General features: G+C 44.3%; 1 protein-coding gene across 3 annotated transcripts in view; it reads right to left on the bottom strand.

Annotated features, from left to right (window-relative positions):
- Positions 1-24255, bottom strand: part of frem1a (Fras1 related extracellular matrix 1a) — a 30255-nt gene extending 6000 nt beyond the window's left edge. The window contains exons 1-26 of one of the 3 annotated variants that reach the window (XM_014155802.3): positions 24110-24245; positions 23985-24025; positions 13630-14072; positions 11245-11339; positions 10650-10960; positions 10206-10402; positions 9438-9761; positions 9117-9225; positions 8724-8855; positions 8275-8619; positions 7150-7292; positions 6839-7035; positions 6582-6672; positions 6327-6494; positions 5782-5990; positions 5402-5495; positions 5042-5294; positions 4607-4810; positions 4143-4328; positions 3680-3876; positions 2716-2941; positions 2354-2498; positions 1796-1937; positions 1299-1491; positions 759-1023; positions 91-508 (exon numbers count right to left, since the gene is read on the bottom strand). In XM_014155802.3, the coding sequence (XP_014011277.1) occupies positions 91-508; positions 759-1023; positions 1299-1491; positions 1796-1937; positions 2354-2498; positions 2716-2941; positions 3680-3876; positions 4143-4328; positions 4607-4810; positions 5042-5294; positions 5402-5495; positions 5782-5990; positions 6327-6494; positions 6582-6672; positions 6839-7035; positions 7150-7292; positions 8275-8619; positions 8724-8855; positions 9117-9225; positions 9438-9761; positions 10206-10402; positions 10650-10960; positions 11245-11339; positions 13630-13872 (4887 nt within the window). In that variant the 5' untranslated portion in view covers positions 13873-14072; positions 23985-24025; positions 24110-24245. Of the gene's footprint in view, positions 1-90; positions 509-758; positions 1024-1298; positions 1492-1795; positions 1938-2353; positions 2499-2715; positions 2942-3679; positions 3877-4142; positions 4329-4606; positions 4811-5041; positions 5295-5401; positions 5496-5781; positions 5991-6326; positions 6495-6581; positions 6673-6838; positions 7036-7149; positions 7293-8274; positions 8620-8723; positions 8856-9116; positions 9226-9437; positions 9762-10205; positions 10403-10649; positions 10961-11244; positions 11340-13629; positions 14073-23984; positions 24026-24109 lie in introns of those variants that run through there. The other 2 variants (XM_014155801.3, XR_014381392.1) reach the window with 2 other exon arrangements.
- Positions 24256-24699: the final 444 nt, after the last annotated feature.

Genomic DNA, 24699 nt, shown 5'->3' with positions numbered 1-24699 from the left:
TTGAATAAGTTGCTGTGCTGATCTACTGTATACCTGTATACCAATCGACATACCTGGGCAGAGGTGTGTATGCAGATAAGTGTGTCCTACCTGAATGGTAAAGATAACAGGTTCCGTCTGTACCCTCCCCTCCAGCAGGAAACTCCTGTTGGTAGTGTCTGAGGCCGTGAAGGCAAAGCGGTCGATATGCGACGGGCCGCCCCCGTGCCTGTAGGTCACCTCCAGCTCCTGCAGATCCCACTGGGTGAAGTTACCCCCAGCAGCGAGTGGGACACCGCCCCGGAGCAAGGTGCCGTACTGCGGAGGCTGGGCCAGGAAGAAGAGCAGGTCACTGGGTGGGGTGTCGGGGTCGGACAAGGCGAGGACGTCAGGCGTCACCGCCATGGAGGAGTCCTGGGGGACTCTCAAGCCGCTGTTACAGGCCAGTGATGGCAGCACGCGGTCGGTGGTCTCAACGAAGATCTCCAAGGTGCCGTTACGGGTGGCCTTGCCGTTGCTGACGACGAACCTAGCAAAGACATACAGGAGCATGGCAGGTTCTTAGGGGAAGGTACTTCATCTCATACAATGTATCAAACATCTAGATGTGGGTCAGATTTGGGCCATCTGCTATCTGTTATGATGGCTACAGTCTTGGAGATGTAATTTTTTTTTCTACAAACCAGCATCGTTTGCAGCATGTTCCAACCACTATTATGTGGAATAATGTTAAGATTATCAGCTGTTTCATTTTATACATTTAGAAAGGTTGCCATTACTGTAGTGTCTCCAGCGACGCGGTGGCCCTGTTGTCGTGGACGTAGCCCACCAGGTTGGCAGCGATGTCCATCTGGCTGAAGGTGCTGATGGCCACCCCAGGGTGTTTGATGTACTCCATGTGGCCGTTGCCGGGGGGGACCGTAACGATGTAGAACAGCTCCTCGGGTTTGTCTGTACCGTCCGTCGCCAGCAGGACATCCGTGGTCAGAACCACGCGCTCACCGCGGCTGGTCTTCACCGGCTTCACAAAAACGGCAATGTTTCCTAGGAATTGACAGAGAAAGTGAAGTCTTAAAATGAACGTTTGCACAAATTGGTTTACACAACAGACTTATAAACCAGCTTATTTTATTCCTTGTTTTAGCTCTGTTTAACATTATTATAATAACATAAGACAACAGTAGTAGTAGCTACCAGCTGATATGATGAGACATCTCTACTAGCGTTTGTTTTTTACACAGACTATGAACGTGTAGGTTATAGCAAACTGCATAATAGTGCACTTCCCAGTTTGGTGGTCTGTCCATCTGTTCACAAACCTTTCTCCATGTCCTTGAGGGAGATGTGGAAGTGCTGCGCGGGGGAGCGGTTCTTCCCGTCCAGCAGGTAGAACATAAAGAAATCCTGTGTGTGTCCCAGTGGCCCGGTATGGAGGTAGCGCAGCAGGTTCATGTCCACTGTCTCCTGGGTGCAGTTCATCCCCGCAGACTGGGTCAGCCAGTCAGAGCCTACCTGAGAAGGGACCATGGACAGTTAGGGAGAGAACGCATAATGGAAGGCACATAATGACTGAATGTTGAGGATTTACTTACAGTGAAATCATTAGTGGACTGAAAGTAATATCTTCTGAAAAAATGTTATGTTGACATGCATGATTTTGCATGTTTCAAAAGTTGAATAATGAAGCATTTATATATATAAATGCTTTTTTAAAAGTGAAACGCCCCTTTAAGCTAGCATGGAACAATACTTTCTATACTGGCATTTGTTAATAACACCTACCAGTTCATATCAGATGATATTTGAATGTACTGACCTTAACCTGTAGCAGTCCCTGAGTGGGAACGCTCTCCAACATGTAGACTATCTCCTGAGAGGTAGTGTCGCTGTCCTGAGCAAAGAGAATAGCACTGGAGATCAGCCTAGCCTCGCCTGCCTCCACCTCCAGTCCATTGTTCCTATAGGGCAGACAACCATGTTTGTTTTAGGAGTAGGGTGAAGTTGCTTGGGTCAGTTTTGCATTTCCCCCATTAATGGTTAAGGTCAGGACTGGGGGAGGGGAAACTAATCCTAGATCTGTACCTAGGGAAACTTCACCTAAACGGTTTGTTTATTAACTTGTGTGAAATGTGTACCGAATGTACACAGGAAGGAGAAATTGTGAAGTAGTACTCAGGAAAGCCAGAAGGGGGAGCACAGATATAAGGGAAATCTAGATTAGGCGGGAGGAAGTTTATACGACCTGTTGTAAACTGGTTGCAGTACGTTCCATGTATGGATTATTGGTGAAGTAAACTCATAGTAAACTCTCCAGAACGTGTGGACATCAATTCATTGTTTTCTCTGTGTAAATGTAACAAGTCCCATCTGTTACCTTATGACTCGAGGCTCCTCATCATTGACAGGGAGTACGTTGACCATCACGTGCCTCTGGAGCTGGTGTTTCCCATCGGTCAGATGGATGGTGAAGCTGTCCACCATGTTCTCAGAGTCATCGTGCATGTACATCAGAGACATACCTGAACAGTGGAGGTGAACTCATTATTTTAATGTGCCTGTATGTATAACCCCACGACTGAAGATCACTAGTACACAAATCCCACCAAAATTGCTCTATTTGAATCTCAACAGCTTTTTCATGCTCTTCAGGATCACCAGTCTCAACAATGGCACAGGACTACGGTGTCCATATTAGGACAGCCTCTGAGTAACAAGGAGTTGGTCACGGTACAGTACCATTCCTCAAATCCTGCATGGTGAAGTCCTGGACCACCACCTCTGCATCCCTGTGCCTGTTGACGGGTCTTCCATTGGCGGGCACGTCGTTGCCATACGTTCGGCCCATGATGGTGCCATGCTGGGGGGCCTGGACCACGCTGAACAGCAGGTTGTTCTTAGGGACGTCCAGATCCACCGCGTTTATAACAGCAGGGTCCAGCTCCTTCATATGGCCCTCTCGCACCTTTTTAAACGGGAACATCAATGGGGATGTCGGTTAAATCGGTCCGGATGTGATCCTAGAGTGCTGTGAGGCATGTTGCACTATAGAATAGGTGGTGAAATGTGAAATGTGAAATCAGAGAGTGAAGAGCATGAAAAAGGCCATCACTAGCACCTTAGAGGCTGCTGCCTAATAGACATAGACTTTAAATCACTGGCCACTTTAATAATGGAACACTAGTCAATTTAATAATGTTTACTTATTTTCCATTACTCATCTCATATGTATATACTGTATTCTACTGTATTTTAGTCAATGCCGCACTGACATTGCTCGTCCAAATATTGATATATTCTTAATTCCATTCTTTTAGATTTGTGTGTATTGTTGTGAAATTGTTAGATATTACTGCACCGTTGGAGCTAGAAACACAAGCATTTCGCTACACCCGCAATAACATCTGCTAAACACGTTTACGTGACCAATAAAACTTTCTTTGATTTGGATTTGAACTATAATAGCTTTACATAGTGTAGACAAGACGCCTCCAAATCCGGCCCAGGAAAGCTACAAGATGTGCAGGTTTTTGTTTCAGACCAGCACTAGCACACCTAATTCCACTAATCACGGTCTTCAGCGGGACCAGGTGTGTTAGTGATGGGCTTGAATAAAACCCTCCACATCCAGTAACTCTCCAGGACCAGAGTTGGTGGTGACCTCGGCTGTGGATAACTGACAGCTTGACGATGGGCGACTCACCGTGATATTTCTGGCGAGAAACTCCGGGACCTCGTCATTGATGGGGTTGATGATGATGTAGAAGTGGACGTGGGCAGAGGTGTGTTTCCCATCAGAGACACAGAGCATGAACTGGTCAGCGGTTGGCTCGATCCTCTGGTGTCTGGACTGGACGTAGTTCACATGTCCGTTCATGATGTCACTGTAAGAGAAGGAGGCTGAGGAGAGACCGGAGGAGAGATGCTGAGGTGGAACAGTCCGGGAACCTTTACAGTTAGTAATGTACAAACTGGTTATACATACTACGAAAAGGGGACAAAGTTAGAGTTTTTACAAAGGTTAATGTAACAAGTGATTTATTTAGGAAAATAAATCGGTGGATTGTTCACTGCTTATGAGGGATTCCATATGGCTTGAGGTTACAGCATTACAGTCTAAGAAAAAGTGCAAAGCCTGTGATGTGAATGGGGTTAAAGCTACTCACCGATGCTGATGCCTGTGTTGCTTTTCTCAAATCCAGGACTGGGCAGGATATTCTCTATGTAGCCATACTGGGGAGGAGAGACCAGGCTGATCACCAGCTCCTCCAGAGGAGTGTCCACATCCGAGGCACTGAGGTGGGCTACGGTTATAGGGCCCACACCCCCCTCATCCACCACAAACACATCTCCTACAAAGGAGGAGAACATCCATATTGATTGACCATTTAGGTATAATTGTGAGAGAAAATAGTAACGGAATGCACTATACAGTATTGCTCAATATTTTACTTTTCTGTTGGTGAGCCCAGAGTGTTGCTTTCAGTGTTTTTCTTCCACAAGCCCACACTTGCTAATACAGGTGTGCGTTCGCTCTTGAACCGTTTCACAAATCTCAAGGATACTAATAATGTCTGAACCTGAATAAAAAGAATCCTAGGCATTGCTGCAACATCACGGCATTCATTACCTGTTGCAATAGAAGGCATCTGACTGTCCACAGGGAACACGGTGACCTTCAGATCATACAGAGGCAGGCTCTCCTGGACTTGTGTCCTGCCTCTTTTCAATGTGTCCCCTCGGTCATTACAGCATGACGGAACGTTCTCCGCCTGGCCGTCGGATATCACAAACGTGATTGTGTCGTGTCGAGGGGCTAGTCCAATCTCCGCTCCTGAGAGACATAAGAATCATGATTGCAAGTTTTTGGCTTCAAAGAATGGGATGAAATAATATGTCTATAATCATGTTTTTTGACTCACACAGAAAACCACATGATGGCCAACAGAAACAGTTGTAAGGTGTTAGGGTTGATGTATAAAATATATATTTTTTAAATGGAATGGTCATAAACCAGCAATACACTTATGGTGGTGCATGGATGAGGTAGATTTAACAATAATACCTGTGTGTTCGTAGGTGATACTCCCTGCGACAATGTCTGCCTGAATGAAGCGATCAACCACAATGGCGTTTTTGCGCACCACGCCATGGTATGGCTGGCGGGCAATCATGTAGGTCAGACTGTTGTCGTCACTGTCTGCGTCTGTGGCATAGATGTACTCAGCGGTGATGATGACTTCCTGTCCCTCTGCACAGTCCAGAACAGGTTTCAGACCTGGCATGAGAACTGGAACCTCATCATTAATCAGTGTCACCTGTTGACAAAGATATGGTCTTTGACTCTCATACAGCAAACATTCACTGTAACATCTTTTTGGCTCTGTTAGCATCGAAATGGTCATGTACATGAAGTTTACAGTACCTTAACTTCCAGAACAAAGTTGATTGCGTTAATCCCATCGGTAGCGATTAATTCAATGGCATCGCCCACTGTTTCCGAGCTGTCGTGATGATATCTGCACGGACAAACCAACACAATTGTAGTTCGACGATACATTAGGATTGTTGACACAATTTGACTCTATTTGTTATCGAATCAGTTTGTGTCCATGCTGTATATAGATGGCCTGCTCTGTCCCAAAATTCATACTAGCATCATGCTTAGAATCAAGCCTTCTATTGGGTATACGTTCTAAACGGTGTATTGTGTGGCCATTGGAACGCAGCCAACATGTCCAAACTTCACATGAGCATTGCAGTGTGTTAGGGTGCAGTAATGAAGTGTCATCAATCATATCTGACCTAACTTTTAGGCTTTTCAGGTCGCGAACAGTGAAGTTCTGGCTCGGTTTCATGGGAACGCCATCCAGCTGAACAGCTCCGTGCTGAGGCTCTCTCTTCAGCTCCACTCTCAGGCTCTCCTCTGTAGAGTCATGGTCTGTCAGCAGCAGGTGGTCTGGACCCACCCAGCACTCCCCACCCTCGTCCACTGTCAGAGGTTTCATGTGCACCTGGGGAGGGAACATAAAGTATACAGCAGGGTTGTGCAATGAAGGGCCTGAAGGGAGGAAACAATTCTGACTCTCATTCTTCTATTTAAGGGCTAAATTGTCTGTTCAATTCATGATATAAATTGACCGATTAACTACCAGGTAGAAAATAAAACCCAGTACTACTTTGGCCTCCGAGGGCCTCAACCGCCTTGGTGTAGAGTCTTCAACCTGCTTCAGCTACTCCTAGACAGCTTGTGGTAGAGTTAGCAATGCTAGCATGATTGCGACAGGTTGGGGGTTAGCCTAGCAGTACACAGAAGTGTTATCTTGGTAACTTTGAACACAACCTTATACCTCTGGGGCCAGGTTGTCCACTGGCACCACAGTAATATTGAAGCAGATGCCAGCGACTGTGGTTCCCTGCTGGTTGGTGACGGAGAGCACCAACTGGATGTGCTGCGGGTAAGGCCCAATGTCCAGGATGGGAGGCATGTAGGCCACTTTCATGTAGTTGACTGCATGCTGGAACAATAAAGGCGTTAGTAATCCAAGTCTGACATTTCCCCCGTCCAGCCAAAATAACTTGGGAGTAAACATATCTGAGCTTACCTGTGTGAATAACCTTAACACTGGGGCTTCAGGATCCTTGGTGAATTTGGCAATGCTGTCAACCAGGAACAGCCTCCCTGCATCATGGCCCCTGGCCAACAGGAAAATAGCCCATTGAACGTAACAGTCGAGTTTGAAGGGGGATGCCTTAAAGTATTAGCATTGGTATCATTCTTCCTCAATGGTACCAAGTGTACAGTATGAATTCTATCCCTGCAAATGGCAAATACAAACTTAACTTCGCATGAGATGCTCACCCATAAGACCTGCTGTAGAAGGGTGGAGAGGTAACAGTGTATGTGAGCTCGCTGTCAGGGGACTCCAGATCGATGAAGTGAAGCTGCTTCTTGGTCAGGTGGACCACCTCTGTCTCTTTGACCACCAGGCACCGAGTCACCCCAGGGACCTCTTTAGGTGGCTGGTCAGGCACAGGGTTGATGTGCACCACTATGACCTGTAAAGGTGGGAGGCCACATTAGCTTTGAATGACATTTGAGGAGTTTGAACTCAATTCAATCCAACTTTATGAATCTACAATTTTACACGATCCGGTAATGGTACTACTCACCTGAGGTTCTGAAAGATTGGGTGGGTCATTGAAGTCCGAGAGCACCACTTCGAAGGAGTCATCAAACACCTCATTCCCTAGATGGCGGTAGTAGACTACAGAGTGGAACAGGTCCTTCTGCAGGAAACGGCTGACAGGATAACCTGAGAGGACCAAGGAAAAGAACACCATTGTCATTTTTTACAGGTGATTTAAGATTAAACTAAGTGATAATATATGAGGCTGTGTGATTTAACTGAAACATACAGGTAACTGTCAATATAAAGGAAACATCAACGTAAAGAGTCTTAATAGGGCGTTGGGCCACCACCAGCCAGAACAACTTCAGTGTACCTATGGAGAGATTCTGCAAGTGTTCGGGACTCTATTGGAGGGATGCGACACCATTCTTCCACGAGACATTCCATTATTTGGTGTTTTGTTGATGGTGGTGGAAAAAGCTGTCTCAGGCGCCGCTCCAGATTCTCCCACAAGTGTTTAATTGGGTTGAGATCTGGTGACTGAGATGGTCATTGCGTAAGATTTACATTGTTTTCATGCTCATCAAACCGTCCAGTGACCACTCGTGCCCTTTGGATGGGGGGCATTGTCATCCTATGGGGGCATAGCCATGGCAACCATAGTAAGGGTCTGGGCTATCCGGGGTCCTTGGGACATCCCAAACCCATTGAAGTTGACATTTTAAATGGTTAAGGTTAGGTAAGGGTTATGCTAAGGGTTAGGGTTTAGGGTAGGGACGTACCAAGGAGCCAGGATATCACTGACCCCAAAATAATGGCCTGCCCAGCCTTTTTATAAATGACCCTAAGCATGATGGGATGTTAACTGCTTAATTGACTCAAGAACCACACCTGTATGGAAGCAGCTGCTTTCAATATACTTTTGCATCCCTTATTTACTGAAGTGTTTCCATTATTTTGGCAGTTACATGTATATTGAAGTATTGTATTCTAAAATTGCCATATGATTATCAAACTAAACAACAAGTGGGTCATCGCATAATAAAGCTCTGCAAAAGTTCCCCATTGCTATGCCTTGCAATTGCATTCAGCTGGGAACCAAAGTGTGCACCATAGCTGTGCCTTGTAAAACAATGTGGTCTATTCAGAGTGCTCCTCTCCTCACCGGTGAGTCCAGGACCAGGGATCTTCATGAGCTCTCCAGCTTGCGGTGGCCGGGTGATGTTGAACAGGATGTAGTCGTCGCTTGAGTCCATGTCTGAGGCCTGCAGTATGGATCCTCTCAGCAGGGCCGTATGGCCCTCAGACAGCTCCAGCACTGTGTTGGTGATGAGGAATGGTGGGCTGTCATCCTTGGGCAGGATGTTGATGGGGAACTTGTGCCGGGTCTGGTGGCGCCCATCGGTGATGCGGAAGATGATGAAGTCCTTGGTGGTGTCGCTGTCGTCGTGATGGTAGCGCACGGCGCCCGCGAGGATGTCGGCGATGGTGAACATGAAACCCTTGCCACCTGCAGATTATGGACACATAGTGGGGATGTCGCCGACATCCTAGAAGTAATTAAAATAGAATAACAATCAAATGATGCTATTGAAGGAGTAATGAGTTCTATACCTCTCAGTGTTAGCCTGCCATGATGGAGGCCGTCGACAGTGATGATGCGTACAGCCTTGAAGTTGTCGTTGTCCACAATCTGGAGCTGATCCCACGTGATTGGACGAGACTGACCTTCAAGAAGACTAAGACCTAGAAAGATCACATTGTGACATAACCATTTTATAATCTGTGCAAAAGTTGTGTATCTGGAATACACCCATTGACGGGTGGAGGCAGGTGGGAGGAGCTACAGGAGGACAGGCTCATTGTAATGGCTGGAATGGAATACACGGAACGTATCAAACGTATGGAACCATGTATGACTCCGTTCCACAAGTCCATTCCAGCCATTACAATGAGCCCGTCCTCCTATGGCTCCTCCCACCGGCCTCTACTGCCATTGACACCTACCCATGTTCCATGACACCCTGGGTGCATTGGTGTCTGCTGTTCTAACTGACATGTGGACCATGATCGGGGCGCTCTTCTCAAAGAAGAAGTCATGTACCTCAAACTCCACCTGTTGAAGAGAAACTACATCTGATGGCCTGAAAAAGATGACATTCTAGCCTGGTCTCAGATCTGTTGGAATGTATAGCCAACTCTGTTGTTATGCCAAACAAAATGTTGCCACACTTTTGGACCTGTTCCACCACCTCCTTAAATGCAACGGAAATTGCATTTAAACACTGTGAATGTGATGGACCAAACAAAGGAAACAGTAATGGGCACCTCATAGTTCCTACGCTGGGTGTGGGAGGAGTTGGGTGGCTGGTAGCCGATAAGCATGTCATTGAGGTCCACCCAGGTGAAGGAGAAGATGGGTCGCGTGTGGTCTGACAGGTGGGTGATGAAGCCCTCTAGGGGGGGCTTGGTGATGTTGAACACAAGCAGCTGTTTGGGGGTCTCTCCGTCCTCTGCGTCCAGGGTGGCGGTGGAGAGGGGCGTGAGGATGAATTGGTCCACTTCCAGGATAAACATGGACATGAAGGCTGGCTTGGGCGGCTGGTTGGGAACTGCGCCAGGGATGTGGACAGGTATCCAGGCCCGCTCCGACTGCACATACAAACGCAAGCACAAGCACATAGACACACAGTCAAATCACTAGGCTACCCTGGGAGGCAGGATAGCCTAGTGGTTAGAGCATTGGACTAGTAACCGAAAGGTTGCAAGATCAAATCCCTGAACTGACAAGTTAAAAATCTGTCATTCTACCCCTGAACAAGGCAGTTAACCTGCTGTCATTGAAAATAAGAATTTGTTCTAAATTAACTGACTTAAATAAACATACAGACTAACAAGGCATTCTACCGTGAGGTTGTGTTAACTAAGAGGAATTATTTACTTCCTGAATTTCTTGGTTGAAATTAAATTGTCCTGAACTTTCGCAGCATACGACATTAACAAAGATACAGTACTTTCGCTGAACTCAAGATTTCAATCCTTCAACATTTTGGTAACTTCTAGAAAATGTTTCTGATGAGAAATTGCATCAAGTACCTTGTATATGCTCCCGCTCCTGGTGTCGGTGAGGTCCAGTCGGAGGGCGATGTAGTCCACGTCTGGAGACGGTGGGTCTATGTGCTGGTACCTCAGGCCCATCACCAGGAACTCATCACATGGCACTTTGGTAACCTTTGCCAGCTTCAGGCCCTTCAGGCAGTCCTCAGTCTTACACATGGCCCTGGCCTTGTTATCTGTACGATTAGAAGAGGAAGAGTGAGGTTAGGGGGATGTGTTCAAGGACAAGTAAATTATTTTGGTTGGAATTCATGGATTACACTGATTTCTCATGCATTCAAATGAATTCAGTTCATGTTGAACACTACTTTTAAAACATCCAACATTCTGAGTTTGCCAATAATCTACCAATTGACTGTATCACTACTCTTGTTACCATTACTACAAATATTTTATAATAGTAATACTATTATACATCCATACCTAGCTGCTGCCGGAGAGGAATGAAGCTCTCCGGCTCGTCCCCTCTGGCCTCCAGCTGGTCTGGCTCCCCAATGACCAACTGACCATGACCCGGGAGGTGTGTCTCATGGGTGTTCACACGGATGTTACACTCAAGACTGGTCATCCTCTCATAGTGGAAGGACACCACGTTGCCATCCAGCGTGTCAGACAGGCCGTAGAACTCTGGCACCACCAGGGACTTGGGCCCTAGTTTGATGATGTTGCAGTCGGGTTCCATGACCTCCACACGCAGGAAGAAGACCTCCGTAAAGGTCTCTGTCTCTGTGAACCTGGGGAGAAGACCATCTAGTCACACTGAAAACAGTACCAGTGGTCATAACTTCATTTTACAAGTGGGGCCAACTTTACAGGGAGGAGATAAGTGAGTACAATACTTAGTACAATAAAGAATTCCTGTTGCTATGTACTCTGTTTTGCAGGAAGTGATGTCTTCAGTCACATTCAATACCATTTTAGTTAGTTATTTCAAAATGGGTAAAAAAAAAAAAGGTCATTGTAAATCGATACATGTAATCATGGAAACTCTGAATAGAATTTGGGTAGATGCAGGTACCTGTAGAGTCGAAGCTTGACAGTATCTTCCTTTAGTATCGGGCAGCCATTGTGAACATACTTTACGTCATCAGCCAGGTAGTGGCAGTCAAATACCTACAATTATGATGTGAAAATAAAATCAGATGTATCCGAAATGCAGCCATGGGCTACTGTAGCCTTTCAAAAAAAACGAATTTCCACATTATCACTTAAAAAATAAATAATAATAATCTTCCTGCTGCGGGATTATTATACTCCTGTGACAAAACTGGTCAAATAAGGTTCCCACGTATGTAGCTTGAGGCTTAGTTTATTGCAGTAAATCTTACAAGGGGCATAAAAAGTGTCCTCAAAAAACACCAGCTAAAAAGGAGAAAGAGCAGAAATGCTAATAAAACCAAAAGTTGTTTTTCCTCTCAAACAGCGAACAGAAAACATTCAAACCACTGTCTTGTTTACCCATTATTCAAGTAACATTCAGAAGAAAAACAAAACAGAGCAACCCAAGCTGCACCTAAACCAGAGGTTTCGTCCTGTCATCTGGTAGTAATAGAACGTTACCATTGTTGCTTATTTAGGATAAATACTCTCTACAGTCACCACCACATAACTAGCACCATTTAAAGCCACTACTTGACGTTCGATGTTGTTCATCGTGAACAACAAGTAATAGCGGTCTTAAAAAGGGCTACACAGTAACCAAACAACTCATGAGAGTGGGTGGCAACATTTTGGGCTGTGTAGGGGTATCTCATGTCATCTCAGACATATAGGCTACTAGGGAGGGCACAGGGAAAAGCCCTGAGTCTGTCAACAGACCTTCATTAGGCCTGGAGGCTGCCTGTCTCTCCCTGCAGACAACGGCTCAATTAGTGTCCAGGGTCAGACATAGAATGCTCAGATCTACCTTCCTTTTCCTCTTCTGAGGATCAGACATATCAGTTTCAAGGGGTTCCAATGACTAATGACGTCCACTGCAGTACTCACGTTGGTTGAGTTTGTATAGCCACTGCCACCAATTGCTAATGTTAGCATTTTCTACGAATTTTCTAACCAAAAAACAACTTTCATGCCCAAATCATTAAGGGCCGGTTTCCAAGACAAGCCTAGGACTAAAAACCATCGTCAATAGAGAATCTCCATTGAAAGTGCTTTTTAGTCCAGGAAATGAGCCCCTAGGGCCTAGAGCAGGACATAAGTTGTCGCTTAGAGCCCCTGGAGTGTTGGAATAGTAAAATACACAAGGTGCAAGTAAAAAATGTGTTTGTGCAGCAGCACTGACAGTCACTCAGTTAGCCATGTCATTTAACAATTTTTAGATTGGATGGTTAGTCTAGCCAGTTATCTACTTGTAGTAATCATGGCCAAATACCGACCGGGGCAGGTGCCCAGGTGCCCTGACTTCCAGGGGGCTCCCATTTATTTTGTTAGTCACTCTCACTCAGATATCATTAACATGGAATAAGTCATGGCAAAATGTGTAGAATTGCAGGAAATTAGCTTTAAAACAAAAAACAGTATCTCTGCCCAATGGTAAAAGGAGTAGAATTGCATGAAATGTATAAAAAATATCTCAATTTTCTCCCTGCTCAATAGCAAAATTAGTAGAATTACATGACTTCTATCTCTCCCATGGCAAAATGTGTAGAACTGCAGAAAACTTGCTTTAAAACGGCTAAATATATTTCTGCCCCACGGCAGAATGAGTAGAATTGCATGAAATGCGTTATAAAATATAATTATTTTCTTTCTGGCCCATGGTAAAATGTGTAGAACTGCAAAAAAATTGCTCTAAAACTGGTACATGTTCTCTACGACCGATGGCAAAATTTGTAGAATTTCAGGAAATTAACTTTAAAAAGTAAATGTATCTCTCTGTCATCATGAGAAGGGGGGAGGGGGGTGGGCACTAAAACATTTTGCCCACTTGTAAGGGGGGCTCCCCAACCAAATCTCTCTTAGGGCCCCCAAAAGGCTAGAGCTGGCCCTGGCCTAGAGCCTATTGAAGAACTGCTTAAGAAACATAACATGGTACATACTGTATCACAATCCCCCTGGCCCCTTGTACCTAAACCTCCTAATATAACAGCTTTATGGTCTGTTTTTATGATCAGCAATTAGGACAATGTGTTAAGCGTTGTCAGGGATTCTCATTATGGAGGAGAAACATGCCAGTGACACACTGTCATTAGCATTTTACTGCCAGGTTTACCCCAGGGCAGTTGTCTGTCACTAACCCTTTTCCTGGATAGTAAAAGGTTGTTCAGACTTTTGTTCCAGTTGTAACAGGTAGGACATGTGGGCTTGTCTCCTATCATCCAATCTTAGATGAGTATTCAACTTACAACTGGAAAAGCAATGGTACCCACCTGTTGATCTGCTACAAAGAAGCCAGTTACATTACCTGAGGTGTCAGCGTCCCCACCCTCTGCGTAATTGGCTCGTTGAGCACCACCTCCACCTTGCAGGCGTCCTTCACCCGGGGGATGTGGAACTGCAGGTCCCCCTCCTGCAGGTAGGCCGACTGGCCCCTCTTCACCCTCAACCCTAGGTTAGTCTTCACCAGGGAGCCGTGTGACCCTCCAGCCACGACTAGCAGCAGCAGCCAGGGAAGTGCCCATCGCAGTGCCCCTCTTTGTAAACCCATCACTGTCCCTGATTCAGTGGAAGCCTGTCTCCTGCTTCTTCATGGAATGGGTACCAAAGCAAAGTGGAGACAGTTTGAGTTATTAATTGTGAGTTGGTTGTTCTGTTGACCACTGTGCAGACGTGGATGTGACAGATTTTCTTAGGAGTTTGTGGTTATCCTCCTCTATGGTAGTGACTGCTTCACTTGTAGTGGAGGGGCTGAAAAATACAAATATTTTGTTAGTCAGTAACTCCTGAACTAATGTGCAATGGTAATGGAAAATATGCTTTCAAAAACATCTAAAAACACAGTGTATCAGATTACTAGACAATTTGTCAAGGAGATCACTATTGCAAATAGTGTATAAAGATGTTTACATATAATACATTATATCATGCTATTTGTGAGGCCGTTTTGTAGGGAAAATGACACAGTTGTCTAGTGTCCACCATGTCCATCATCAGTTCAAAATGATGTCATCCATTTCATTCCAGGAAGGGATAGTTTGCTGTTTCTGAGTTAATCAGCAGTATACCTTAGCTGTTTTCTCATGTGAGGAACAAGGGTGTCCTTCATTTGAGACCGTTGCTCACAATGTCTAATTGGTCACAGGTCTTTGACAAAAGCTTGTATTTGGCATCTTGCCTGTCTCCTTCTGCTTAGCAACGAGCGTAGGAGGAGTTAGAGTGATTTCCTGTGTCAGAGATTCTCCAGCTGGATATTGTCAGAGATTCTCCAGTTGGATATTGTCAGAGATTCTCCAGTTGGATATTGTCAGAGATTCTCCAGCTGGATATTGTCAGAGATTCTCCAGTTGGATATTGTCAGAGATTCTCCAGCTGGATATTGTCAGAGATTCTCCAGCTGGAATATTGTCGTGGAGTCCTCCAAGAAAGCCAACACAGTTCCTGAGAAAGAGCTTTCTGTACCTGTGGTACTCAGGATAATGTCTACCGTTTCTTCTCTGTTTAGAGTTTGAACAGAGCCAAATAATGACAATGAAATGTAAGGATAAGGTCCTCTTACAAGTAGTACCACTTTGTGGAATCAACTTGGCAACAAGAGCCGTGTTGGTAAGAGCATATAAGATGATAGTGTCCCTGTAATACACTCATGGATTAGAAGAATTAAAAGAATGAGCTGGATAAGCCTTGACCTCTCCCTGACCTCAAAACATCTGGATAGTGTCTCCAACACAATTACCCAACATGCTCTGGCATTGAGAATTTTAGGCCACAACCTGACTGCATTTCTTTGGTTCACAGGATGAGGGGCCGGATACTTTCAGAACTGCTGTATTTCTCCATAAACATGGACTAACAACCCTGCATGGAATAAATTATAATGGTGCTAATAATGCATCTATGATTGAGAGACATATTTTCCCATCTTCCCTTCGGATAACCAATTGTTGTGGACTGGAACTTTAGCTGACCACAGGAATCCCTGTCAAGGGCTAGTTCTTAGGGTGGCTCTTGTAGCCTGGTAGCGTCAGAAGGGTGAGTGTTCAGTCTGGTTTAACCAGGCTAGTGTCTCAGCACGTCCATGTGAAGATGAGGTGATAACTTCAAATATATCCTCTCTGAGCCTTAGGAACTTCACAAGCTTTGAACTAGGGTCTGGCTGAGAGAGACCTGTCTCATCTGTCATCATTGAACACACGGCTAAACAAGGTTAATTTCCCTGACTAGCAGTATAATGAACTGCTAGTGCTGTGATAGATAGTTGCTGTCACATTCTCGCTCTCTCTCACACACAAGTGCACACACATATCCGGCAAAAGTCACTCATTGTCTTTAGGACTTAAGTTTGTGCATGTGGAAGCGGGCATGCCATTTCCAATTTAATTGACTAAAAACAAAAATGCAAATGAGCAAAGCCACAAATTATTCATTTGAATACCGGTGTGATGCAATTCAAGAGTCCTTCTTGCGAGTGATGTTGATTTAACACAGGTGTCATATTGCACTGATTGCGCTGACTCACTTTGACCTCTTATGTGGCCTCTCATTGTCTGCTCTGACGAAGGTGGCTTTAAGAAGAGTTTAGCTCTGGGTCTAAGGATTAAGCTAAACTACAACTGGCGTACAGTTGAAAGTCTAAATATATAAATAATGACTTATCAAACTCAATATCAAAGCAAACAGGATTTCCCCTTAGTAAATCATCTTTATTAAGAAAACAAAGAGGAAGTAGTAAAAAGCCCTGGGGGAAGTGAACTGTAAATCCAATCATCATAACGAGCCAAGGGTCGGATTTCTCCTGTCTCTCTTCCTGAGTTTGGAAGCGGTCCTGCAGTCACAGACATGCCTTTGTTTGCTCATTCCTTTTCAGTCATTTTTACTCCCTCCTCCTGTAGGATGACTCCTTCCCTCCCTCCCTTCCTCCCTCCTCCCCTCTTCATACAGTGCATTCGGAAAGTATTCAGACCCCTTCAATTTTTCCACATTTTGTTACTTTAAGCATTTTTTTTTTATCAATCTACACACAATACCCCATAATGACAAAGCGAAAACATGTTTTTAGAAATGTTTTCTCACATTTATTACAAAAGTTTGAAAAATCGCAAAATACCAGTCCCAAGGTCAACAGTGAAGTGGCGACTCCGAGATGCTGGCCTTCTAGGCAGAGTTGCAAAGAAAAAGCCATATCTCAGACTGGCCAATAAAAATAAAAGATTAAGATGGGCGAAAGAACACAGACACTGGACAGAGGGACTCTGCCTTGAAGGCCAGCGTCCCGGAGTCGCCTCTTCACTGTCGACGTTGAGACTGGTGTTTTGCGGGTACTATTTAATAAAGCTGCCAGTTGAGGACTTGTGAGGTGTCTGTTTCTCAAACTAGGCACTCTAATGTACTTGTCCCCTTGCTCAGTTGTGCACTGGGGCCTCACACTCCTCTTTATATTCTGGTTAGAGACAGTTTACGCTGTTCTGTGAAGGGAGTAGTACACAGCGTTCTACGAGATCTACAGTTTCTTGGCAATTTCTCGCATGGAATAGCCTTCCTTTTCTCAGAACAAGAATAGACTGATGAGTTTCAGAAGAAAGTGCTTTGTTTCTAGTCATTTTGAGCCTGTAATTGAACCCACAAATGCTGAAACTCCAGATACTCAACTAGTCTAAGGAAGACCAGTTGTATTGCTTCTTTAATCAGAACAACAGTTTTCAGCTGTGCTAATATAAATGCAAAAGGGTTTTCTAATGATCAATTATCCTTTTAAAATTATAAACTTGGATTAGCTAACACAACGTGCCATTGGAACACAGGAGTGATGGTTGCTGATAGTGGGCCTCTGTACGCCTATCTAGATATTCCATAAAAAATCCATAAAAAATCTGACATTTACATTTTAGTCATTTAGCAGAGGCTCTTATCCAGAGCGACTTACAGCAGTGAATGCATACATTTCATTTCATACATTTTTTTTTTCTGTGCTACAATAGTCATTTACAACATTTTGCAACATTAAGAATGTCTACACTGAATGTCTACACTGTATTTCTGATCAATTTGATGTTATTTTAATGGACAACAAATGTGCTTTTCTTTCAAAAACAAGAACACTTCTAAGTGACCCCAAACTTTTGAACGGTGGTGTATGCAAATATGATATTTCAAAAACCTGTTCTTGCTTTTGTCATTATGGGGTATTGTGTGTAGATTGATGAGGGAAAAAAACAATTTAATACATTTTAGAATAAGGCTGTGACGTAACAAAATGTGGAAAATGTCAAGGGGTCTGAATACTTCCCGAATGCGCTGTATATGCAATCCAGTACCATGCACCTCCAAAAGCTCTGCTCTCAAATGAGGTCTATCCTCTGCAGCCCTAAACACACTTGCTAAGACCAGACGATTTATCGGTCTATGTCTCAAAATAGAACGTGACCCTGAAAGACAGGTGATAGCTGAAAAATTTGACAATCAACATTATGCACATGATTTTTCAACAGACAGTTTAGTGTGACTATCAGTAGCCGTGTGGAAGAAGCCCTTTTGCCACCCATGCAACTGGCACATGACTGACTTGGCTGTCTCTCCAGGGCATGTTGATGATGACTGACCTGAGGTTCTCGAACACTCTAACCACTAACTCACTGACCGAAACCACACATACACACTCACACACACTGCCAAATACAGATGGCTGATCTGACGAAGGGCCATTAAGACTATGTGCAAAGCATTATGGGAAGGTATGAGATGGACTGAGGACCAGGCCTGTGGGGAGACATCAGAAGCCCCCTTAAGCAGATTTCTGATGGTCTAGTTTTAACTTTGTTGCTTTCCCATCATAGAACTTAATCTCAGAGCATGAAACATTAGTCTATTTTAACCATATTCGGTTAGGAGTGATTTAGACCGTTACCTGAGTAGGGATGCTCAACGGCATACTAAATAGTGCTAGCTGAACGTCATTTGGGTGTGTTTGTGGAAAATCACTCGGCCTCCATGGACAATTGAGAGAGTTGAAATATTGACCAGTCACGTAACTGTTTCTGAAAACATGCATGATACCTAGGAACATAATAATGTGAGGGGATATGGGTGAAAAGGTTCCCCTATAGTTTTAATATTGTTTAATATGTCTGAATTTTTGGCTAATGGTATCAAGCTTTACACTCGTCAACACCCGACTCATATTCCTTACGTAATGCACTGCTTTTGACCAGAGCTCTATGGGTCAAAAGTAGTGTACTATATGGAGAATAGGGTGCAATTCAGGATGCTGCCCTGGTGCTCACAGTGACCACATCATGAATCAATTGGGTTCCTCTCCTCTGGATGATTTCCTTGAAGGTGCAACTGCAGTCCTTCCTTACTACAGCAATAATGTATGACTTGAGACCAGGGGAGTTCAGTAGGTCATACCGTAGCAAAATTGATTTCCAACCGAAAGCAAAAATGTTCATTCTTAATGGAAAAATTCAAGTTGTACCTCCCCAATTCAAAATGTTTCAAAACATTGTCTCCCTACTAAACATCACCTAGGACAGAGTGACTGTTTTAGCTCTGAACTTTGAAATGTTCAGATCTAAGACTGCTCTTACATTACCAACCACTTCCAAGCATAGTACAATACCTTTGCAATACGCCATTCAAAGCATGACTGACATGTGTAAGTGTTGCAGCCTTTCAATTTACAATTTAAAGGCGGCTGTGTTTTGTAGTTAACACCCGCCATTTTAATTCTAACCCTGGTGACTGTGTTCTTTTCTTTTCCCTGCTCTCCCCTTCTGGAGACCTTGGAACTTGGCCTTAGCCTGAAGGCAAGTGCCAGTTGGTGGTAATGACAGTATTTCCTGATGCAACCTGCTTATTTCCAGATGCTCCTTGGTGCGTTAGCTGTTAGCACATGGACAAAGTGTTCTGCTGCCTAGGGCTACAGCACTCTGGTCCACCTCCCAGCCCAACCCAGGACAGCCACGGCTTGCCCTCCAATCTGCAGCCTTCTTGGTGCCAGAGCTAATAAGAATTAGTGCCAGGGCCAACTCAAAGGGCTATTTACTGTGCTGATGGGGATGGATCTGTCTTGGTCTGGTCCCAGATATGTTTGTGCAGTAGGAGTTGGCAAGATACTATAGCACAAACAGATTTGGGACCCAAACTAATTTTTCAAGCTGCCACCAAGGCTAAGGAACTATACATCACATTTTAGGGTAATGCCTTTGAAACTGTGAGAAACTCAGTTTCCTGGAGGCGTGCACTTTCCCTGCGTACATTGGCTTTTGTCAGAGCTCAATCTATTAGCAATTAAAAGACCCAGTTTGCTTCGTAAAAAAAGGGCCTCAACTCGAAACGGTTGGACCAGGAAGTCAGATTCCTCAGATGTTCCCTAAGGGCAATTTCCTGTGTCCTGTAAGGGGAGCCTCTCCAATACTGGGTGGTATTCATTAGGGCATGTAACAGAAAACATTGAAAAACATTTTGTAATGTAAAACGGAAATGAGCGCTTCTTATTGGACAACCCCTCACTGTTTTTTAGACAATTTTCTTCTATTTGGTGCCTAATGAATACGACCCGGTTGTCCAAGGAGATTCCTAACAGGGAAAGGATTAGGCTCTATTTGTAAGGGGGGAAAGGGACAAATTAAAGGCACAGCTTAACACCAGGGACCTTTCCCATCCCTAACCGCCCACTCCAGCCATCTGCCCCGGCCCCTATATCCTGCATCCCCACAAAGAGAGGCTCCCGGCAGGGTAAACATCACTCCTTGGGCCTGGGTTTTGTTCATTCGGCACTAAACGGAAGAAAAGTGACAAACGGGGAGTGACTACTATGTTAATTTCCATTTTCCATTGCAAAATGTTTAAAAACATTTGAAAATGTTTTCCATTGTGTGACCTAATGAACACAGCCCTGGCAAAGCTCTGAGAATCAGAGCTATGTGAGATTAGGGAGGACTTATTTTCACTGCATTGATAATGGTGTGGAATATCACCTGTTATGTGCTGAGAATAGTGCTTGTGTGTTTACATGCTGATGGGAGAGAGACAGTGGTGGATTAGCTGCTATCTCTCTGAGACAGTTTGATCTACTCTCTTTACTCTGGACTTTGGTCTTCTCTCAACATTCACATAGCCAACATCTTTATGTCGAGACCTGGCATCCCCCTCACTTACATATTAACACACAAATCACCAGCTGGAATGTGCAGTTAAGACAATCTTGCTCACTTCGCTAGCTTGTTCCTGCTCACTGGGTCAGTGAAGCAGTGGTCACTGATATTTATGTAGGTTAAAGCCAAAGAAGAACTTATTCACCTGACTTTCATTACTGTAAGTCCTTCCAGTGAACCCAAATATATGTGACACCAAACCAAACAGACCAACAATGCCAATGGTATTTCCTAAACAACAGACTAACTCAAAGGGATTCAGTGGATAATAAAGGGCTAAATATAGTATTGTGTATTCAAGTGCCTTCCCCACTGGGCAAAAACTGGTTGAATCAACGTTGTTTCCACGTCATTTCAACTAAAAAGATCTATGTGATGACATTGACTCAACGTGGAAAACTGATTGGATTTACAAAAAGTCATCAATGTAAAGGAATATCGTCTTTTTTTTCACCCAACGTTTAACCTAAATCCAATGATGGGGTAACATTTTTGGTTGATTTCATGTTGAATTCACAACTCAACCAAATGTAAATCGAAACTAGACGTTGAACTGACGCCTGCGCCCAGTGGTTTGAGGCTTTACAAAAAAAAATAAGAGACACCAATCTGAAGTAAGCTTCTCACAAATTTCTGACACTGTTTACCCCTCAAAACTCCTTGAACATGATCTTACCAGCAGCGTAAACCACTGGCATTGTACTGAGAGCAAGACGCGACACGTTTTTACCAACCCTGACTCTGATTATAAGGTTAACCTCGGTTGGAGGCATTCACAGGGAGGTTTGGAGCATGTTCAATGCACCAGTGTTGAAAGGAGCCTGTGTGGGCTAAGAAAAACACATAATAATGGGGCGGAATGGCTTTTTGTTGACGTCAGTCACACAGAAATTCATTTGTCAAACTTCTAACTGCAGTACAACTCCAACTGGGTCTGTGACCCTCTTAACCAACTGAAGCATGCAGCTTTTTTTCCCTGTTCTTTGTTTGTGATTATAGTTTGAGGAAGGAGCTTGACAGCTCTGGTTGAAGCTTCACTTGCAGTTCAGTTGGAATCTGTTGTGTTTTTACAGTGGCAAGTTATCTTAAAAGCAGTCGCACAACGGTGAGATAATGGAGGCCTAATAAAAGTCAGTCAATTACGGTTGAAGACAGTTAAATCATTTGATTGTTGGGACAGAAAAATAGCCAGTATCTCTGATACAAATGTTATCCTATACCAACCAGAATGAAAACACATGTCCACAAGTCTATTTAAGACATACAGGTGTGTGTCTGCAAAGCATCAAATCCAGGATGGCCCTGGAAATGGCCCCTAAGAGTTGAATTTTGCTGTCCCCCAGGGGTGTGATGCAATCCCTCTGTCATCACCTCAAGCTCTCAGCTCTCTATGCCCGTCATAGCACAGCCCAGACATCCGCTCTGTGTCAGTCCAACGTAAGGTCTCAAAATTAGATTGACTTTTTTTCCAACTGAAACTGAAGTACGACCTGGCATCGGTTCATGTGTGTCTGCTTTCATCAATGAAACTGGTATTCATTCTGAAATAAACTGATTTTTATCCAGTAATGTTTTGCAGGAGGCTGGATATGGGACAGGGTTATTCCCAAGCAGAACTGTACCAGGCCAGTTAGAGGTCATTAGACCTGGGAATGGACATTGATTTGTGAAATGAGGCCTGTAAGGCCAGGCATGATGAGAGTTGTCCCATGCTTTTTTATTTGTACATTGGGGAGGAGACGGTTTTACTCATATTTGTGATTGTGTGCGTGCATATCTCTGTGTTTACATGATTGTGTGAGTTGAATTGTGTCATGTGATACTGGACTGGTCATGTGATCCTACGACTGACATATCCCAGAGCATGCTAGGTTGGTGGCCTGTGCCCTCCTGAATGCTCACTGACGTAACACAGTTCCGGTACCTGATTGGTGGGGGGTCAGATTGGGAGGACACAGGACAGCATACCAGGCCTGACTGTAAAATCAGGATTCGTTTTGACAGGGGCTGCATGATATGGGTTTTGAGGCAAACATTTAGGTGGAATGTCTGTAGATACAGTATGTTTATTTCAATCTAGAGGGATCTCGTGATGTCAAACGGAATCATGCTATCAAATAGATCCCTTACTGATTTAGTATAAGACCAAGCTGTAGTTACTAAATCTTTAGAATCAAGCGTCCGAACTCCGTAGAATCCATGTCGCCAAGATCAAAGTCATCACCACTGTACCTCTTCAAAGAGAAGTTGACACAAACTATCACTTCCGTGGCCAGTTCTCAGTGTTCAACTGAGTATATAATTTGGGTCTTGCAGAGATGGGAATGTAGCGCTTCCCTTTGACAAGCGGGTCTTCTCCACAGCTGGGAATGCCTGGTGATCAGCTGCCTCCGCTCAACAGCCAAGCGGCGCTGCACTGCGTCTCATCTCAATAATGACAGGCTCCTGAGCAGCCAGCAATTTCCAAAGAAAGAGGAGTCAGAGAGAGAGAGCGAGAGAGAGAGCGGGAGAGAGAGAGAGAGAGAGAGAGAGAGAGAGAGAGAGAGAAGAGATAGAGAGAGAGAGAGAGAGAGAGAAGAGATAGAGAGAGAGAGCAAGAGAGAGAAAAGAAGGAGTCCTGTATTTGGCAGCCAGCCAGCCAGCATATTCATCCAACAGCCAAGTTATGATGTGTCCCAGACTTCTTATGACAAGAGAGAGGAGTTTACTAAGTCCCAGTCCATGAGGTTGATACAAAGGGAGGAAATGTAGGAGTGATGTGTCTTCATATATTTGACTTCAAAAACAGAACGGAAACAGAACTGCCAACACGTTTCATTAAAATGCTTCAGGACATTTTTTTGAGTGTCTTTGAACATTTGCAATATAACTACTGAGCTCAGTCAAGATGACTCACGTAAGTGGTCCGTGACGAACTCCTGGAAAAGTGACACGCAAAACATACTTGACAGTCAAATTTCAAGCTCACTGTATTGTGAAGAACGTGAAGGTCATGCAGTGTACAACCGCTGAAGACTCACAGCCATCTCTCTGTCTTAACTAGGGCACACAATAACATGTCTGAAGAGGACTGTGCAGTAAGAGAACCGCATGAAAGACTAGAGTCCAACAACTAATGTCCTAGCCTAGACTCATGTACTGACTTTAGGTTTGCACAACCACTTTATTGTGATGTTTGTTGTTGCTTTAAGAGGCAGCTTTCTCACGAAAACAACACATTCTTTTAGAAGGGTTTGAGTGTGCTTTTTAGATGTGTGTGTGTGTGGGGGGGGGGGGGGGGGGTCATTCCTGATCTCCTGATAGCTTGAAGAACCATCATACATACCATCCTTCCTTTACACAACTGATCAGAGACCGGATTGATAACAAATCCAGTGGACCAACCTTGTTTGTTTTATACACCTCGCCCTTCCCTTTCTTTTCCTGAAATGTTTCCCACTATAAAAACTTGAAATGACAAGCCAGACCACTACAGATCACAACTTTGTCTTTTAGTAAGGAAACTCACATCTCATCAACTTTTCGGAACTCCTCCACATGCTGATTGCCCTAAGGGGACAAATAAAAATAAACCTGTATTGACTGCCAACCAGTAAAGCCAACAGCAAGACAGACTGACTGACATGCCCTTACCTTATTAGTTCACGGCTCCTTCTCCCTCATTTTCCCACCAGGAGCTCCTTCTGTTCATGCACTCCTCTCTGCTTCCCACAGCAACTGTCTAATTGACAGAGAACCTTGCTCACTCCTAAATGTCAATCCACACCCCACGAAGAGAGAGAGAGAGAGAGAAAAAGGAGAGAGGAAGGAGGGAGGGAAAACAAGCCTGTGCGTGCGTTCATGGGGGGGGGGGGGGGGGGGGGGGGTGGTCCCCCTTCGAGGGAAGGTTGAGAAGAAGAAGGCTGACCAAAAAGGGAAGAGACTAAACAGAGCGGAAAGAACCAAAGACAAACACTGAGAGCTCAGATCAAAGGGTTCCTATAAGTGCTCCTAGTGCTGTGTGCTTAGACCAAGACCTTTGTCATTATATACTAGGAGTGGGCTGAGAGACAATAATATTTCACATCTGATTATCACCACACACACAAAAAAACAGGCAAGAAAAACATCTTCTGAGCATATTTTGTAGTTTATCTACTAAGATCTTTGTCATTATATACTGGGAGTGGGGCTGAGGTGGACTAATATTTCAGATCTGATTATGACCACACACACAAAACAAG

Source organism: Salmo salar, chromosome 18 (genome assembly GCF_965601325.2).
Source record: "Salmo salar chromosome 18, fSalSal1, whole genome shotgun sequence".
Lineage (NCBI taxonomy): Eukaryota > Metazoa > Chordata > Actinopteri > Salmoniformes > Salmonidae > Salmo > Salmo salar.
The sequence above is the reverse complement of the archived record's forward strand: the minus strand, read 5'-3'. Positions and strand labels throughout refer to the sequence as shown.